This window comes from Crocodylus siamensis, chromosome 1 (assembly GCF_052110815.1).
Source record: "Crocodylus siamensis isolate JL-2025a chromosome 1, ASM5211081v1, whole genome shotgun sequence".
NCBI lineage: Eukaryota > Metazoa > Chordata > Crocodylia > Crocodylidae > Crocodylus > Crocodylus siamensis.
In genome coordinates, this window is record NC_143395.1 from 245400547 (window position 1) to 245414201 (window position 13655).

General features: G+C 46.5%; 1 protein-coding gene across 3 annotated transcripts in view; it reads left to right on the forward strand.

The window, feature by feature from the left end:
- USP25 (ubiquitin specific peptidase 25) overlaps positions 1 to 13655 on the forward strand; it is a 158727-nt gene that overhangs the window by 84900 nt on the left and 60172 nt on the right. For all 3 annotated transcript variants that reach the window (XM_090060085.1, XM_090060094.1, XM_090060105.1), the window contains 2 exons: positions 505 to 581; positions 12512 to 12585. In XM_090060085.1, coding sequence (XP_089916211.1) covers positions 505 to 581; positions 12512 to 12585 — 151 coding nt within the window. The remainder of the gene's footprint in view (positions 1 to 504; positions 582 to 12511; positions 12586 to 13655) is intronic.

The window sequence follows — 13655 nt, forward strand, 5'->3', positions numbered from 1 at the left end:
AATTTGGAAGTTAAATGGAATTAATAGCTCTTGGAAGAAACTTATTTCTGATACCTAAAGAACATTTTGGGCAATTATAGTCCTGATATGGTTTTGTCCTAGATATTCATTTGGAGGGTTTAGGTACTTGTATATTCTTTTGGTTTTCTCTCAATCTTGGCAATTCTTCTCCTTTCAGTCAGTTTTATCCACATGAGGTTATGTCGTTCACTTATTAGGTTATAATTCAGTTAGTATACTGAATTCACTATTCCATGTGGGCAGCATCAGTCATCCCTTGTCAGATACCAAAGGGTTTAGACAATGAGGTACATGAAATGTGTTGGAGCACCATGATAAGTGAGCGGTGGTAAGGACTGCAATGCAATCTGGAATCCATGTGTAGGAAGCAATTGTCATATGGTGTTAAAATGTTTTTCTTTTGGAGTTCTTGAAGGTGAGTAACACCTGGTTGTTTTCTGGAATACACATAAATGTTTATTAATCGTTTGTTGTTTTTAACAGCAAGATGTAAGTGAGTTCACGCACAAGCTGTTAGATTGGTTAGAAGATGCCTTCCAAATTAAAGCTGAAGAGGAGAGGTGAGAGTTTTCTTCCTTGTAGAAATGGCATTTATCAAAATGTTATAATAAAAATAAACCATCATTTTTAAAGAAAACTGCTTCCCTCCCATGTCCTTTGATCATCGTCCCCTGATATGAAGAGGAAACTTCAGAAGAAATAACTTAGTCCTCATTTATGGTGACGAAAAAGGGGACCTGTATTACAAGGACCTGTATTCCTCTATTAAGGGAAAAAAAGGCAGGGTAGAAATGCACATTAGCAGCTAACTAAATCAAATATGCATAAATTTTTGTGAGACCATATCTCTCACTTCATCAGCTGCCATGAAAGGACATGCACAAAGCAGGCTGTCAGAAAGTGATTTGCATACAAAAGGCACAGCTGGGAGAGAAGTCAGGGAGGGGTGGAGGCCAGTATGAAGAGAGGAAGCAAAGTAATAAATCAGTAGGAAAAAAGGGATCATAAGAGCTAATCCAGGTAATGGGATAAGAATCAGTAGTCCTTTTTTAAGCCATGCTTAAAACAATCTAGTCTGTGGCTGATTTTTTGTTTTGTTGTTTTGTTTGGCATTTTCCATTTAAATCAGCTTTTAAAGTTTCACTGTATAGGGAAAGCTGTTTTGAGGACATAGAATCAAAGACTCATAGAAAAGTAGGGTTGGAAAGGACCTCCAGGGGTCATCTAGTTCAGCCTCACACCAGAGGCAGGACCATCGCTCTCCAAACCATTGTATACGAATCCATTGTCTAATGTATTAGTACAACTATGCAGTCAACCCTGTTAAGCATAAGATATAACACCCTCATCTGCCACAGGTGCATCAGGGGGACCATGGCTGCCAGTGTCCTACTGGTACAAAGGCTGTTAAATATACACTGGAAGTCCAAAAGAGGCCCACAGCCCCTGCTACAGAGGAAGGCAACAACTCCCACATCCTGTTATCTATCTGACCATGGAGTAAAATTCCTTCTTGACCCCAAATATGGCCATTGGTCTTGCTGTGAGTGGAGGGGCAAGACCCTGCAGCCAGGAGGCTCTGGATTTAAGTCCCAGCAGAAGCACTGGCACACTTCAGTCAAAATCCCCAGCTTGTCTCATTCTTGTCACCTGCTTCTGGACTCTCTAATTTCTTCATGTCCTTATTAAAATGTGGAGCCCAAAACTTCACACTGCTTTAGATGAGACCTAACCAGTGTTGAGTGGAGATGCACTGACACATCTTTTGTCTTGTGCCTAATGCATCTATTGATGCATTCCAGAACCTTGTTTATTCTTTGTACAGCTGTATCATAGTGTAGAATTATATTAAGTCTGTGATCTACAAGGCTCCTAGATCCTTCTGTGTACTTCTGCCATCCAGCCAGGTGTCACCTTTTTTTATTTATATTTTTGATTGTTTTTGCTGATGTGTTGGGTTTATCAGGATTGAATTTCATCCTGTTAGCTCAAGCTGCCATAATGGCTATAGCAGAAGTGTTCATATCACAGCCATGTCCGATTCCAGTGAATCTGCTAAATTCTGCTAAATTCCTTGTCATTACAATCTCTGACTCTTGAAAAACATCTAATTTATTACAAGGACACGAAAGTTCCAGGCCAGCTTCCCAGTCTGTCAGTATCCTTCTTAATTTTGCTCCTCTCCTCCAATGTGTTTGTGATCCTTCACAGTTTTGTGTAATCTGCAAATTTGTTCAAGAAGCTCTATATTCCAGCATCTAAATAATTAATAAGCATGTTGAACCATGCCAGGCCCTGGACAGACCCCCTGTGGGATTTCACTTGAAAGCTCATCATTCTGACGTGTATCCATTTATAATTACCCTTTACTAGTGGCTATTGAGCAGTTGTCTGTCCAGCTGATAGTAGTTTTGTCTACCCCACATTTTTCTGATTTGTTTATAAGGAGGTCACATGGGAAATTTTGTCAAAAGCCTTGCTGAAATGCAGATACACTATATCCACTGCATTTCCATCCAACCAAGTAGTTATTTTGTCCAAGAAGACCAAATTAGTTTGGCAGTATTTATTCGTAGTAAATCCATGCTGGCTGCTCATAATCAACCTTACCTCCTCCGTGTGCTTTCAAATGGCCTTCCTTAGGTTATGCTCCAGAACTTTCCAGGTATTGAGGTGAGGTGAATAGGTCTGTAGTTCCCTGGGCCCTCCTCTCTGCCTCTTTTAGAGGACATGTTGGCCCACCTCCAGCCCTCTGGCACTTCACTGTCCTCCATGAGCTAGTAAATATTATTGACAAGGACTCCAGCATCTCCTTTACCAGTTTCTTTAGTATCCTGAAATGAAATTCATCAGGCCTTGCTGACTTGATTTCATTCAGACCCATCAAAAACTTGCTGACTCTCACTTCATTCCTCTGCTTGGTTTCTTCCTTATCCAAATAATTGTTATTAGGGCTCTGGTTGCAGTTTAAGCTGAGGCACAGTAGCTGCTGAGTAGTTGCTCTTTCCTTGCATCTTCTGTTAAGAGTTCCCCTGATGAGTTAACCCTGGACACATAGCTTTCTTGGTCCTTCTTTTCTGACCAACATACTTATAGACCTCTTCTTGTAGTCTTTAATCTCCTTTATGAGGTGAACCTCTTCTTTCCTGGTTTGATCCCTGCAAGTTCTTGCTGCTTCCTTGGATACTTTTTTGGTGACCTGCCTATCTTTCCATTGTCTCTGTACTTTCCTTTATTATTTGAGGTATCCTAAAAGTTCCTTGTGCAGCCTGATTGGTCTCTTACCATTCTTCTTTTGCTTCCATCATGTTGCAGTGTTTTCTTGTTGGGCTTTCAATACCATCCCCTTCAGAAGCCTCCCATCCTCTTGGGTGCCTTTCCCTTTCAGTCTGTCTTCCCATGGCACCATGGCTATTATCTCCTTTAGTCAGTTGAATTTTGCCTTTGTGAAATCTTAGTCTATTAGTTCTGACCTAATGGTTTCCTTGTCTCAGGATCTGGAATTCTGTCATACCATGATTTCTTCCCCTCAGGTTGCCCATCATCTTGATATCCTCCACCAATTTCCCTATTGGTCAGGACAAGATCCAAAATAGATAATCCTTTAGATGATCAGTGGTTTTCTACCTTTTTAGACTCGAGGTACTATTTCATAACTTTTGTGAATTGAGTGGCATCCTGTTTATTATAGGGCTTCCTGCCAAATAAGGCAGGCAGTTGGGGTGGGGAAGAAATTAAGCAGGGAGAGCCTGAGCCTGCCCTTTATCTGCTTATCTCCTCACTGGGGCACCCTTCAAATGATCTTGTGGCGCCCCACAGTGCTGCAGCACTATGGTTGAGAATCTGTGCCCTAGGTGTATTCACTACCTTCTGGAACAAAAAGTTGTCCTCCATACAAGATATTAACCGGCTTGACATTTTATGTTTGTTTGCATTTTTCTTCCAGAAAAATGAAGTCTTTCATAAGTACTGTCTTATAATTTTTGGATAATTTGTCATTTCCTTGAAGAGTGCTTCATCCGTCTCCTTTTTCTGACTTGGTAACCTACAACAAATCCCCACTTCAGCAGTGCTGTATCTTTCACCATTTATCTTCACCCAAACACATTTTGATCTGTTGTCGTCTTCCTCATGAACCAGGGAACAAGTATATGTATTATTGACATGCAAGGCAACACCACCACCTTTTCTCCCATCCTTGTCTTTCTGAAACAGATTGCAACTATCAATGTTGACAGTCCAGCTATAAGAGCTGCTCTGTTAGGTCCCTGCAGTACAAATCGGATCATAGTTCTTTTCACAGGCTATAGCTTTGAGCCCATACTGTTTATTCTTCATAATGCTCACATTTGTATACATACATTGGATATATTTTGTAGGGGTGCACCAATAGAGATTTTTTGGGCCGATACCTATGGCTGATTTTTAGCAAGCCATATCAGCCAATACCTATCCGATTCTAGTATGGAGCCAGGCAGCACGGAGTGTGGCGTCCAGCTGGTAAGTCTGTTGTGGGGGAAGGAAGGAGGGAAGGGAGAATGGGGGTGCAGATGGAGGCCCCTGTGTTGAGGGAGGGAGTGCAGCTGGGGCAAGGGCAGGTGCTGCCCAGTGAAGGCAGAGCGCAGGATGGAGTCATGAGCAGCTCATCCAGAGTGCATGGTGGGAGGGCAGCTCTTTACCACTACATGCAACCTGGGAGGGCTTGAGGGGCAGGGTATGGTGCCTCTGAATCTGTGCGGGGCAAGGGCAGGCTGCAGCTGCGGGCTGGGGCCAGGGTCAAGGGCAACACTGGGATTTTCCTGGCGAGGGGGCTGGGCCAGGCTGTGCTTGGGGTGGGCGGCAGTGGTGGTGCTGGGAAGGGGACTATGGTGGGGGTGGGGAAGACTGCAGCCACTCCAAAATTTGCCATAGTCCTCCTGAGCACCCCTCCCAGAGCCACTGCTGAGCACAGCCCTGGCTCAACCCCATCAGAAAGAGCCTGGTGCTGCCCTGACCCTAGCCCACAGTGGCAGCCTGCCCTCATCCTGCACAGATCCAGGGGCACCCCCCCATGTCTTCCTAGGGTGCATGCACCAGCTGGAGCTGCTACGACCCCCCCCCCCCATGTCCCTGGACGAGACACTTGTGGCTCCATCCTACGCCCTACCCTGGCTGTGCAGCACCTGCCCCAGCCCAAGCCCCACTCCCTCCCTCACCACGAGGACCTTGATCTCTCCCCTCCTCATACCCCCTTCCCTCACAACAGACTTACCAGCTGAACCTGGCTTCTCTCCACACTGCCAGGCTGTGCTCCTGGCTGCCCATGTCCTGCACTGCAGCTGCGTATGCACAGGGCATTTATTGGTCCCATTATTGGCTACATCAGCCATAAAAAGCTGATTTCCAATACTGTCACTTTTCCTTATATCACTGCTGATCCAATATGGGACCGATGTATTGGTCCCATATTGTATTAGGTGCACCTCTAATATTTTGTGTTCCGGTCTACCCACTTCCCTTCTGGGTCATTTTTTGCTGTCCTTTGGTTTTCTGCTCTTTTCACAGCATGGAGCTGTTGCTTCTAGTAGTTTCCCGTCTACATTTTGTCTTGTTGCTGGAGGCTTTGTTCACCATCCTTCATGGTACCTAATTTAAAGCCTTCCTTATTATGTTGACCATATGATCCCCAAAGGTATTCTTTCGTGTTCTAGTGAGATTAATCCCATCTGTTGATACCAGTCCTTCTCTCCAGAACATCCATCCATTTTTGAAGAATCCAAAGACTTCACGTTGATATCACTGTCCCAACCATTTATTTGCTTACAAGATATGACTGTCCCTTCCCGAGCCTTTGCCGTCCAAGGGAAGGATTGATGAGAACACCACTTGTGCTGTAAGCTCTTTAATCCTCCTGCCAAGAGCCTTACGGTCTCTTCTGATCTGCTTGGTGTCATTTCTGGCAACATCATTGGTGTCTATATGGACAAGTGGGAAAGGGTAGTGGTCCTGGAGATGGATGAGTTCTACTAGTTTTTCAGTAACATCCTGAATATGGCCTCCAGGAAGAAAGCACACATCCCATGACCTCAAATCTGAATAACAAATTAGTGCCTCTGTACCCTCCAGAAGGGAGTTGCCAACTATCACCACTCTTTTCTTCCTTCTTGCAGAAGTGGTCTTAAAGTTTCTAGGCTTGGGGCCCTGCACTTCATGCTCTCTAGACTGCTGAGTCCTCTGGGTTCTTGCCTTCTGGTGTCCTTATCTCTGCCTTATCCTCAGCTGTTCCACTGCAGAGTGCTTGACTATAGTTGCTGACTTTAGTCTGTTCCGCTGGCATTTTGGGGACCTCTTTCTAGTAGCCACATGTTGCCACTCCTCTTTTGGCCTTTCCAGTACCAACCTCTGACCACTCTAATTCAAGAAATTGTTAATTTTTCCTTACATCTATGTATCTATGGGTGAGGGCACAAACATATATACTTGAGAGTGTTTTAACTTTGTTGTGAGATAAAAGTGGAGTGGGCATGATGTACAGTCTTGTGCCAGTGTAAGTCACTGCACTTGTTGGAAAATGGAGTAAGTGCTCCATTAATCTGGTTTTGTATTGTGTGTCTGGTCTTCTAATTGGTTGCACCCCAAGGTAGCTGTAAGCTTAGGAGAGCTGGCCATGTGTCCACTCCTTACTGCTAAATAAAATCTGTAGTAAAATAATAGTTGTATTTCCACACTCTAAGTATTTTGAGTCCTGTCCTATTCCATTATGGTTAAGACAGTGAAAAAATGATAGTAGTGTACTGTACCTTCATAGTTTCATAGTTTCTAGGGTCGGAAGAGACTTGAGCAGATCACCTAGTCTGACCCCCTGCCATGGCAGGAAAGAATACTGGGGTCAAACGACCCCCAGCAAGATGTTCATCTAACCTCCTCTTAAACACCCCCAGGGTAGGAGCCTGCACCACTTCCCTTGGAAGTTGGTTCCAGACCCTAGCCACCCTGACCGTGAAGTAGCGCCTCCTAATATCTAACCTAAACCTACCCTCTGCCAGCTTGTGACCGTTATTCCTGGTCACTCCTGGCAGAGCTCGGGGGAACAGCGACTCCCCCAATGCCTGCTGATCCCCCCTGACTAGTTTATAACAGGCCACAAGATCCCCCCTCAGCCTTCTCTTTTGGAGGCTGAACAGGTTCAGGTCCCCTAGCCTTTCCTCATAGGGCCTGCCCTGTTGTCCCCCGATCATACGAGTGGCCCTCCTCTGGACCCTCTCCATGCTGTCCACATTCCTCTTGAAGTGTGGTGTCCAGAACTGGATGCAATGCTCCAGCTGCGGCCTGACCAGTGCCGCATAGAGGGGAAGGATCACCTCTTTGGACCTGCTCGAGATGCATCTGTGGATGCATGACAAGGTACAGTTGGCCTTCCTACTGCCGGCCCATGTTCATCTTGGAGTCAGTGATGACCCCCAGATCCTTTTCCTCCTCCGTGCTGTCATGAGGGGAGTTCCCTAACCTGTAGGTATGGTGCCAGTTGTTCCTCCCCAGGTGCATCACCTTATAGTTTCATAGTAGCTAGAGTCGGAAGGGACCTAGGTAGATCATCTAGTCCGACCCCCTGCCTTAGCAGGAAAGAGCCCCGGGGTCAGATGACCCCGGCAAGGTGCTCATCTAACTTCCTTTTAAAAATCCCCAGGCTAGGAGCCTGCACCACTTCCCCTGGAAGCTGGTTCCAGGCCCTAGCCACCCTGACTGTGAAGTAGCGCCTCCTAATATCTAATCTAAACTTACCCTCCGCCAGTTTGTGACCGTTATTCCTGGTCACTCCTGGCAGCGCATGGGGGAACAGGGACTCCCCCAATACCTGCTGATCCCCCCTGACCAGTTTGTAGCAGGCCACAAGGTCCCCCCTTAGCCTTCTCTTGTGGAGGCTAAACAGGTTCAGGTCCCGTAGCCTATCCTCATAAGGCCTGCCCTGCTGACCCCTGATCATACGAGTGGCCCTCCTCTGAACTCTTTCCATATTGTCCACGTCCCTCTTGAAGTGTGGCGCCCAGAACTGGACGCAGTACTCCAGCTGCGGCCTGACCAGTGCCGCATAGAGGGGGAGGATCACCTCCCTGGACCTGCTCGAGATGCATCTGTGGATGCATGACAGGGTACGATTGGCCTTCTTGACTGCCTCCCCACACTGCCGGCCCATGTTCATCGTGGAGTCAATGACGACTCCAAGATCCTTTTCCGTCTCCGTGCTGGCAAGAGGGGAGTTCCCCAACCTGTAAGTGTGGTGCCGGTTCTTCCTCCCCATGTGCAACACCTTGCACTTATCAGTGTTAAACCCCATCCTATTCTCATCCGCCCACCGTTGCAACCTGTCAAGGTCAGCTTGTAGCCTATTGCACCCTTCTAGTGCACCCACATCCCCCCACATCTTAGTATCATCAGCAAACTTGAACAGGGTGCTTTCTACCCCCTCATCCAAGTCACTGATGAAGATGTTGAACAGTGCAGGCCCGAGGACCGAGCCCTGCGGAACCCCACTGCCCACATCCTTCCAGGTCGAGAAGGACCCATCCACTACCACCCTCTGGGTGCGGCCCTCCAGCCAGTTGGCGACCCATTTAACTGTGTGGGTGTCTACACCACATCCCCCCAGTTTGTTAATGAGAACGGGGTGAAAGACAGTGTCGAAAGCCTTACAGAAGTCCAGGAAGACTATATCCACTGCTACCCCTGCATCTAGGGATCTGGTGATCTGATCGTAAAAGGCCACCAGGTTGGTCTGATAGGACCTGCCACTGATGAACCCATGTTGGTTGCCCCTAAGCATGCAGTCCCCTGCTGGCCCCTCCTGGATGTGTGCCAGCATAATTTTCTTGAACAGCTTGCCTAGGATCGAGGTAAGACTAACCAGCCTATAGTTTTCCTGGTCCTCCTTCCTGCCTTTTTTGAAGATGGGGACCACGTTCGCCCTCTTCCAGTCCTCCGGTACCTCACCAGAGCACCACGAGTACTCGTGAAGTTGTGCCAGGGGACTTGCAATGACCTCGGCAAGTTCCTTTAGAACTCTAGGGTGGAGATCACCCGGACCGGCTGACTTGAATACGTCCAACCCCTCCAGAAGCTCCCTAACTAAATCCTCGCTAACCCGAGGCCCAGGTGTGCCTCCCCCAGGGCCCGAGGGGGGCTCAGCAGGGAGGTGGCTGTTCTGGTCCCTACTTAGGAAGACGGAGGTAAAGAAATCGTTAAACATGTTAGGTTTGCCGTCCAGTGTGATGACCAAGTTTCCCAACTCATCCTGCAAGGGCCCCACATTACCCGGGACCTTCTTTTTACCCCCTATGTATTTAAAAAAGTACTTCTTATTGTCCTTAATCTGGGAAGCTAGTCCCAGTTCCATCTCTGCCTTGGCCTTCCTAACTACCCCCCTACATCCCCGAGCAACTACAGAATAGTCCTCCTTAGTGATGACCCCTTCTTTCCATTGGGTGTAAGCCTCCTTTTTAGCAAGGAGACATTCCCGGATGCTTTTGGTGAGCCACAGAGGCTTGTGTGCTCTCCTGCTCCCTTTAATCCTCATTGGGATTACCTTCCTTTGGGCTTGGAGGATCATCTTCTTAAGGAGCGACCACTCTCCTTGGACACCTGGCTCCCCTCCCCTCCGGGACCTCAGCGCTTCTCCAACTATCCTCCTTAGCTCATTAAATTTTGCCCTCCTAAAATCTAGGTCCGCTACCTTACTGCATGCCTTTGCCACCTTGCGCTGGATGGTGAATTCCAGCAGGCGATGATCGCTGTCGCCCAGGTGGTTGAGCACCCGCAGCCCCCTCACCAGGTCATCACCCGTGGCCAGCACTAGGTCCAACAAGGCATCTCCCCTGGTGGGGCTGTGCACCTCCTGGGTTAGATGGAGTTCCTGCACTCTGGCCAAGAATCTACGTGAGCGTTTAGACCTGGCTGACTGTTCTTCCCAGTAGATGTCTGGGAAGTTCAGGTCCCCCATGACTACCCCATCCTTAGCCTTCACTACCTCTGTGAGCTGACCCAAGAATTCCTGGTCAAGCTCTTCTTCCTGGTTGGGAGGTCTGTAGTAGACTCCCACTGTTAAGTCTCTTTCCCCTTGACTGCCTTGTACTCTAACCCAAAGCACTTCAGAGTGCCCCTCCCCTGACTCCTTGCTAATTGACAAGGATGTGTATTCCTCCTTAATATAGAGTGCCACTCCCCCTCCTCTCTTTCCTATCCTGTCCCTCCTGTACAGCCTATAGCCCCTGACATTCACTGCCCAATCATGCATTGCGTTCCACCATGTTTCCGTAATCCCCGCTATGTCCAGGCTGGTGTCAGCCAGCAGGAGGGTGAGTTCCTCCTGCTTGTTGCCCATACTACGAGCGTTTGTGTAGAGGCATTTGAGGCCTCCTGTGGGTGTGTGTACTGACCCCCTAGTCCCAGCGTTACCCTGGCCCCTATCTCTTTCTTGTTTATTCGCTTCGTTTGTTGGTCTGGGTTGGGCTGTAGTTGTGGGTGCTGTTTGGTCTGGCAGTCTGTTTCCTCCACCCTCATCTTCCCCTTCCCCTGATGAGCCTAGTTTAAAGCCCGCCGGAGGAGGTCCTCCAACCTAAAAGGGAACACATGCTTACCTTTAGGGGAAAGGTGGAGCCCATCCCATCCCAGCATGTCTCTCGTCGTGATGTGCCGGTCATGGCTGAAGAAGCCAAAGCCCTCCTCGAAGCACCATTCCTGTAGTTGCCAGTGGGTCTCCACGATGCACGTTTCGTGCCATCTGTCTCGTCCACTCACTGGCAGGATAGAAGAGAAAACCACCTGTGCGCCCATCTCCTTCAGCATGCACCCCAGAGTGTGGTAGTCCTCCATCAGGCGATCAGGGCTCCTCCTGGCTGCATCGTTAGTGCCCACATGGACTAGGACCATGGGGTAATAATCGGTGGGCTGGATTACGGTCTGGAGCATCCCTTTCACGTCCTGAATCCTCGCTCCAGGTAGGCAGTATACCTCGCGTGCCAAGGGGTCCCAGGGTCATCTTAGGCTGAAGGTGACTTGAAGAAGGACACTGTGCCTGAAAGTCTGCCTAATATTTCTACCAGTTATACAGTTGATCCAAATGAAAATATTGCTAGAAAACCCCCTTGCTTTCTGTATATTTTTCTGGACCATCATGGCTACAGTAACAGTCCATTCGTATTCTTAGTCATAGACTGTTACAACAGCTAGGAGGAAGTGGAGGAATACGCATCCACCTTCTGTGTTAATGTTTTTTTTCAGGGAATCAAAGTTGAATGGGATTTCATTTAGAACAGGATCTATCCCTAAGATTTTGCTCCCTTTTTATATTTTGGGAGACTTAATGAACTTAATGGTTAGGGATGGACATTCAAAAAGCCTGAGCCTGAATTGATTCAATCATTGCAGGTTAGTGTAACCTGCAACGCTTGAACTGATTTGGAGGTGGATAGACATTCCCTTTTCATTCCATAAATGCAGACATATGCCTGCAATGGCTCAGGCTAGATGCCGGGGGAGGTGCTAGAGCAGCCCTCCCTTCCCTTCCACAGGTCTGAGCTGAGCGGGGTGTGTCCAGGTCCAGGCAGGATCCTGTGATCTCTGATTAGGGAGGGGGTTGTCTGTCCCACCCCCCTTCACTGCTCCTGACCAGCAGGGAGCTAGCTGGGAGCAATTTGTTACACAGCAGGGAGCTGTACAGAGAGTTGATAGCATTTTTCAGCCCATCAAAATAAGACAAAAGGCTCTCGTTAGATCAAGCTCTTCTTAAACAACTTGTTCCAAGGAAGAAATGGAAGGACATTACCAGCTACCTGTTCATTAGCTATAAAAAGCCCTAAGTGGACACTGTCTTGTCTGCCTCTGTCCTGTCTCCCACAGCATGGACCATAGCCAGCATGTGATATGGTAGCTAATGCTGGGAAGTGACTGTGTAACGAGAGGGGAGGGGGGAATCCCTGCTTGAGCACGGAACGTTGTGGGGTGGAAGGATCATGGTGGGAAGCAGGAGGAAGCCAGGCAGACACCATTGTACCTGTAGTCTCTGCCAGAGCTCCAGCCAGGGAGCAGAGAGGCAGGGCCAGCCCTGCTGAGCTGAAGCAGAGAGTGGAGCCCCACCCAAGGTTGCAAATCATCTGGGATGCTGAACATCTGCAAATTGTACCATTTAAATGTTACAGGATTGTTAAAGAAAACTCTTCATGTATGTTTTCAGCCATCTTGTGAATTGGTTCTGGTTTTTAAAATATGCACAGAACTATCCAGAAAAAAACGCTTAATAAACTGCACTAAGTTTAGTTCCAGAATAGATCTTACTTTTGTAAATATGCTAACCTCTACATTACCATTCAGATAAAAAGTAGAAAGCTTGGCTGTAGCAGAGTATTTCATTTTTAATAACAGTTGTTATATATTGTTTCCATAATAAACCAAGTGTTATGTTTTCTAGTGTGTGATGTTACTGTTTTTCATCATATAGTTACATATTTAATGTTTTTAGGGATGGAGAGAAGCCAAAGAACCCAATGGTAGAGTTGTTCTATGGACGATTTCTAGCAGTGGGTGTGCTTGAAGGTATGCATGCATTTTATTGTAATTCAGCTAGAAAAGCTCCTTGTTTATACTTGTTTAACACATGTCCATACCTGTTTTGTTCCACAGAAATATTTTTTTTAATCAAAAAGCAATTTTGAAATGAATGTTTTAGTATATGAATCAAGGCGATATGGGGGTAAATATGTGACGAATCATGAGCTCGGAAGACACTTCTAATAATTTCTAATAGATTTGAAATGCTGCAAAATTTAGTGGTGGGGGTTATAAATTCGCTGTTACTGAGACTTGACTGACAACATGGTTTGAGGTCATTATTTCATTAAACTGAGCAGGTCTTATTTTTGCTTGTTGGTGAGCAGTTCCCTTTCTTTCTCTCTGTTTTTTTTTTAGCCCAGTTAAAAAAAAAATTAATTACTTTGTATTGGACTGAGATGTGTTTTCTGAAAAAATGCAGCACCTATCACTTTTGCAAGACTTACAGACTATCCTACTATCTGAAACATCCTCTTTCTGACGACTTTCCCACTTCACTGTCGTCTTTTAAATCCATCCTCCAAACTTACTGCTTTGCTTCAACGTTCTTACTTCTGCTCTGCACTCAGATCAGATTGTTTTCATTTATCACCCGCGTGTCAAGGAAATTGGTCATGAAACTGGACTTTTCTGAACCAGAGAATAAATGAAAATGAATTAGTTTCTTTTTTTAACCTTTTGTCACCATCATTTCTCAGTCTCTGACTTTGATGTCCTTTACATTCATTTTGCACAGATGTGCAGTATTCTTAAGGTAGAAATTATGAATGTCCTCTCTTATGGGTTAATGCTGTAGAACTTATTTTTTTCAAGTAATCCTTTATCACATTTTATTGTCTTGTGATTCTACTGAGACTGTGCAGATGTATTTAAGAAATCTGGGGTGCATCTACACGAGACACTTTACTGTGCAGTAGAGCAAATTACTGCATAGTAAACATCTGTGTCTACATGTAGAGACCCTTACTTCACAGTAATTTGCTGTACTCAGCAGTTAATTTGCTACTTGCAAATGTTAGTGGTAGATTAAATGCCTAGTACTTAATGCGCAGTAA